Source organism: Rhincodon typus, chromosome 20 (assembly GCF_021869965.1).
Source record: "Rhincodon typus isolate 14 chromosome 20, sRhiTyp1.1, whole genome shotgun sequence".
In the NCBI taxonomy this organism is placed as follows: domain Eukaryota; kingdom Metazoa; phylum Chordata; class Chondrichthyes; order Orectolobiformes; family Rhincodontidae; genus Rhincodon; species Rhincodon typus.
In genome coordinates, this window is record NC_063351.1 from 7,551,863 (window position 1) to 7,558,016 (window position 6,154).

Consider the following 6,154-nt stretch of genomic DNA (forward strand, 5'->3'; position numbering starts at 1 on the left):
AAACGAGGTAGAATTGGTCATGCCGTTTTGCTGCGAGTTGGTGTTCATGTATCCTGGTGGTGAGTTCCTGCCAGACTGTTGTATGTAGAGTTTCTCGCAGTTGCTGCTGGTATTTTACATATCAAATTTGTCCTGCTCATTGTGGCTATGGGGTCTTTTGTCTTTGAGAGTAATTGGCAAACTGTGACGGTTGTTTTGTGCGCTATCCTTATTCCAAGAGGTTGTAGGAGTTTTGTACTCAGTTCTGATGTGTTGCTAACATAGGGTAGGATGACCAGTGTGTCGGGGCATACAGTGTCTTCTTGGTGTTGTTTGTTTTCCATGCATCGTCGGACGAAGTTGTTAGGATACCATTGTTTGCAAAAATTCTGTATAGATGTTCCTGTTTGTTTTTGCGCAGCTCCGGGGTGTTGCAGTGAGTTATCACTCATTTAAACAGAGTCTTGACACAGTTCTGTGGATGCTGGGGTGGTTACTGTTGTAATTTAGGGTTTGGTTTGTGTGTGTAGTTATTCTGTGAACGCTGGTTAGGAATTCACCTTTGTTCGTTCGTTCCACTATTACATCTAGCGATGGGAATTGATTGTTGTTCTCTTCTTCCACGGTGAACCTGATCCTGGTGAATATGCTGTTAGTAAGGTGATGTGTTTCTTCTAGCTTTGCTCGTTTAATGATCACAAAGGCATCATGCACATATCTAAGCCATAGTTTAGGCTGGATCTGGGGGAGGGGTGTGCGTCTAATCTTTGCGTAACAGGTTCCGCTATGAGTCCCTAGATGGGTGAACCCATGGGTGTTCCATTAATTTGTTGAAGATGCAGTGTGTGGTAAGGCATTGGTCTAGTAATTTTAGCATGTTGTCCTTGCTGATGGTTTCATCGGAGGTTTGTCCAGTAATGTAGCCAGTGTCTCCCTTGCTAGGTGTCACATCGATAGAGGTGACCAGTGCTGTAACATCGTAGGATACCATAATTTCCTCCTCGTAGATGTTTAAATGAGTGACAACTTACTGCAACACCCTGGAGCTGCGCAAAAACAAAGAGGAACATCTGTACAGAATTTTTGCAAACAAGGGTTATCCTAACAGCTTCGTCCGCTGATGTAGGCAAACAACACCACCAAGAAGGCACTGTATGCCCCGACACACTGGTCACCCTACCCTATGTTAGAAATACGTCAGAACTGAATACAAGACTCCTTCAACCTCTTGGAATAAGGAGAGCATACAAACCAACAGCCACACTTTGCCAGTTTCTCTAAAGATGAAATACCCCATACCCACAATGAGCAGGACAAATGTGATATATAAAATGTCGCGCAGCAACTGCGAGAAACTCTACATAGGACAAACGGGCAGGAAACCTGCCACCGGGATACACGAACACCAACTCACAGCAAAACAGCACGACCAATTCTCCCTCGTTTCAATACACTCCAACATAGAAGGACATCAAATCGACTGGGACAAAGTTACAGTACTAGGGCAAGTGAGACAAAGACAAGCATGAGAATTCCTGGAGGCCTGGTTTTCAACCACCGATGCAATTAACAAACATGTTGAAATAGACCCCATCGATATACCACTACGGTACAAAACCGGAAACAAGATCACCATGACAGACCAGACCGTATAAATTCACAGCGGGACAGAACAATGGCGCTTCAACGGAGGCTACACAGCACTAACAATGTCACCTAGAAGGGGGACGAAATGTTTGCATGAAAACCGGTCAGCTCAGCGAACCAACCAACAACCGCAACCCGAGCTACAGATCTTTGTTGAAACATCAAAGAATTGAGACATGATAGTGCACTGATCCCATCTTCATTGGCTCATCTACACCCTTTTGTATAATCATTTTATGAAATTCATCTGATTCCTGTCATATTAACCACCAACCTTCCTTACCAGCTGCAAAAATCTTGGACAGTTGAATTAAACACAACCTTGGCAACAAAACTGCAATTACGTTTAACACTCTCACTCCTCAAGATTACAGCACATTCTAAAGAGGAAAGCCCTCAGTCACAATACCTGAAATGCTTACATGGGTTATTTTTTTGCTTAGGGCTGTTGATGGAAGATGGGAATTCACTGTGAGAACCATTCCGATCTCTCCAGTTATCGGAATCACTGCCGTCCCCAATATACTCCCGACTGTTCGATCGTGAAAGCGACACTGGTGACGATGACTGCAAGGCAAGATGATGATTAAAATGGCACTCGTGCTTCTCTTACGAACGTGTAAAGATGTTACTGAACTCTGTTCACATGTGGCATAATGCGACCTAAACTGTGTTAAGTCTTGGAAAGCAATAAATCAACTGAATCATTCACTGTTCTTCAGACAGGATCCATTATCCAGAGTATTATTTCCCCTCTCAAGGAACAAGTTGCAGCTTTTCCAAGTGGTGTCTCAGTCTTTAGGGAAATCAACTCTGCATTGATTCCTCATCCCAATACAGTGACAGCTGTCCATTCAAAGACCAAAAACCACTCATGAGGGATCATAATTATATTAAGTTTTAAAATAATTAGCTGGAAGAGCAAAAGCCAGTGTGGGCATAGTTTGGACACTATGAGAAAGCGTTTGATAGGGTCAACCATTTGAAAAGAATGAAAACCAGAAATGATAAATGGACAATTCAGGGTCTATACTGGAATCAATCAGCAGGATTGTGCTACATCCAGGAAAGCATTCAATCTGCACACTGAAGCTGAATTCAGAGATGAACCAGGATAGAAACAGTGGGGGCTGCACATTGACAGTTTGAGAAACACAGATTTCACTGTCAGCGTAGATGCAGTGTCAGAAGAGACATGACAGGAAACTGTAAGCAAAATGAAAGCACAAAGTGAGGAAGGTGCACCCTGGAAGTGAAAACTTCTGTAAACAGTGCTGGAACAGGTGAAAAGATTTACAGACCTTGGGTGGATGATCACAGATGATGCAAGATCTGAAGGAGAATTGAGCTTTGTCAGAATGAAGGATGTGTTAATGTCAAAGAAACTGAATTTTAGGAAAGAAATCTTAAGTGCTACATCTGAAGTGCCACAGAGGCACAGATAACAAACAGGGAGACTACTGAATATTGCTGGAGTGGTGTTGCTGAAGTTTTACACTCATAGAATGCCAAATTTCAAACAAATATAACAATTTATACTATAAAAGAAAATGTCCTGATTGGTTGGTAAGTTATCTCTGATGGCTGAGCTGTTACCCTGAAGAATGCAACAGGGATCTACAGGTTCCCTAAGCTACCAGCAAATTCAAAAAGAGGGGCAGAGCTTAATCAAGTTCTTGATTGTCAAGGGGATCAAGGGTTACGGGGAGAAAGTGGGAGAATGGGGTTGAGGAACTTATTAGCCATGATTGAATGGCGGAGCAGACTCGATGGGCCGAACAGCCTAATTTCTGCTCCTGTGTCTTATGGTCTTATAGCACACTCCTTTTTTTTTCACCGACATGGGTCCCGATGTAAGAATGTCACTTCTAGCAAGTGTAAAGAAGCCACATTATGAGCCTGACTGATTGTCTTGGGTGTTGGCATTACTCCTGACACACTCAGGACTGTTCAGCAAATGTTGCCCATTTATGGAATTACATCTAATAGATCACATTTTGTTATGGATTTTCCCGAGTGTGGGCTGCTTGTGGATGGTCTATGCTCTGTCAATTAAAAACAACCAAAGGAACAACCTGTTTGATCAGCCAATTATTGAGATGTGCAGGTTACATACCTGGCATTGCACCAGCACTGAAATTCAGACATGAATGTTGCTAAGTTGGACTCCAAAGTAGAATGTCCTCCTGGATTAATGGCAGCCAAATATCTAATTGTGTCACTACTGCAATATGACATGGCTTGCTTAACCTGTTCAATCTTTTCTTCAAATATTTGTCTTTTCCAGGGTTATTTGTGGTAGACCAGATACAGTTCAGGTCTGAAAGTGATGGCCCACTTGCAAATCCAAGCTATGATCCGATCAGGATAGTTACTTTCCTCCAGGATAGCTTGGATGCACTCTTCACGCATCAAGTTTGCGAAGTATGCGACTGGCTAGGGCCCTAAATTAGAAGATTGTTGAAAAGGTCAATCCTGAAGAGAATGTGAATGCATTTGAGGCATGAGCAGTTTGGAGATGTCCTGCAAAGTCACTGCAGGAGGCCAGAAATTCCAGGCATAACTGATATTCCTGGGCTTAGCTATTCCCATGCATGAACAAAAGCAAGAACAGTTAATGAAGCAAGTGATGGCCGGGCTGACCTTCCAATATAATTAGTTAAGACCTGCCTGACAGTTTAGTGAGGTATTGAAAGGGCATCAATCCATAAAAGGATGCAGACACAGACAGCAAGTCCCAGGGCTCTCCCCAAACACAGTCAGAAAGCACACAACACCTGGTGATAGACCAACAGCTCTATTTGAAATCATAAGCTTTCGGACCGTTGCTCTTTCATCAGGTGAAGTGAACTGCCTGGCTAGGTCTAGAATCTTTCTGGGGCTGGCAGATTAACCCACAGCAATAACTTCAAACTTGAATGCTTTCCTACAGGCTGTGACATAACAGTACTTTAAAAACAATGCGTCACACAACAGGACATTCATCTCCTTCCCGACAGGGAACTGCTCAGCAGAAAATCCAACTACCTAATAGGAAACCAGAAGAATGGCTACCTGAGAAAGAAAGGAAGGAAAAATCTCTTTGAGTTTGATGGAAGAAAACAAAGGGAGAGTGTACTTGATGGGAATGCAGAGCAAACACTGTGTAAAGATGGTCTCTTTTTATTTTCCTCTATTTTTCATTGTGGACTGAAATGGGGAAAAACGGTTTTAAAAAACTATGGATTGCTGAAGGATGGCTACAGTTTTAAAAGCAAGGAACCTCACCCTCATTGTAAGCACTGTTTACACAGCTGCTGGTTCATGCAGTCAAAGTGCAGTCTGCAGACAAGCTGGAGCTGAGGGCTGTGTACGAGTGGAAATTTAGCTAGCAACAAATAGCTGATTGACATTGATAACTGGTCACTGGAGCATAGCCAAAGGCCTTCTGCTTGCCAATAATGACATGATTGGTTCTCAGATAGATAAACACTTGGAACTGTGGAGAAGAAAGACTGAGAAACAGCATTCTGATCAGCGCAAGAATTATCTCAGCAGATCCTGTGGACAGACACCACTGAACTGTTTCCCAGTTTTCCCGTCATCTAAAACACTGACATTTTCTCATGTGTATGCATGCAAATTTGTGTGTCTGTCTGTCTGTGCATGTACGTGGGGTGGGGTGGGGGGGGTGAGGTGTGCGTAAATTTATAAGGTGTTAGAAATTTAACTAGTAGAGATATATGCAGATGGCCCATACTGTTTACCTGTAGGTTCAGTCTATTTACTTGTAAGCAAAAACAATTCTCCATAAGTACAGAAACTTGGCCTACATATTCTGGTCCAATCAGCAGTTCAGGCTCTAGCTGGATGCGGAGGCCACTTGCTATAGGGCTGTAATTATCATAAAGCAAGTCCAGGCTACCAGTCGTTTGTTCAAATTCCAGGCAGGCCATTGAAAGCTTCCAACTGTGAGAGATTTGCACATTTTCCTGGAATTGAGGTAGCAAGATGGCCAACCACGAGTCACATCTGACTTGCTCCTGCAAGTCAAAAAGTCACTGGAGACTATGAGTGATAATTTGTCACCATTTCTAGAAGGAAAATCAGGAAGACTGCAAGTGGTCTGACTTGTCTTCTGTTTACCAGAATGGTGTTCTAGTGGGACACAAACATACATTTCTAAGTGTTATTGGGTTTTCTTTCCTACTTTATTTGTTTCCCTCTGGCTTGTTGAATGGCTGCCTTGAGGAGGGGGTTGTGGTGCAGAAGACGAGAGGAGAAAAAAAATAGATGGAGAGGCAAGTGATGGAGAACAACATTGAGAAAGAGGTTCAGGATGATAATTTTGGAGGTAGAGAGGATAAGAGGGGAACGGATGGTAAGTGAGAAAGAGAGAGAGAGAAAGACACACAGACAAATGCATTTTACAAAATACAAAAGAAGGGACAGGCAGGAAGTTGAGGCAACAATGAATCAGATTAGAGATAGTAGGAACTGCAGATGCTGGAGAATCCGAGACAACAAGGTGCAGGGCTGGATGAACACA

The 6,154-nt window shown here is 42.9% G+C and overlaps 1 protein-coding gene across 1 annotated transcript in view; it reads right to left on the reverse strand.

Annotated features, from left to right (window-relative positions):
* bicc1b (BicC family RNA binding protein 1b) overlaps positions 1–6,154 on the reverse strand; it is a 90,732-nt gene that overhangs the window by 15,932 nt on the left and 68,646 nt on the right. Inside the window, exon 8 of the mRNA XM_048609158.1 lies at positions 2,049–2,193. Within this exon, the coding sequence (XP_048465115.1) occupies positions 2,049–2,193 (145 nt within the window). The remainder of the gene's footprint in view (positions 1–2,048; positions 2,194–6,154) is intronic.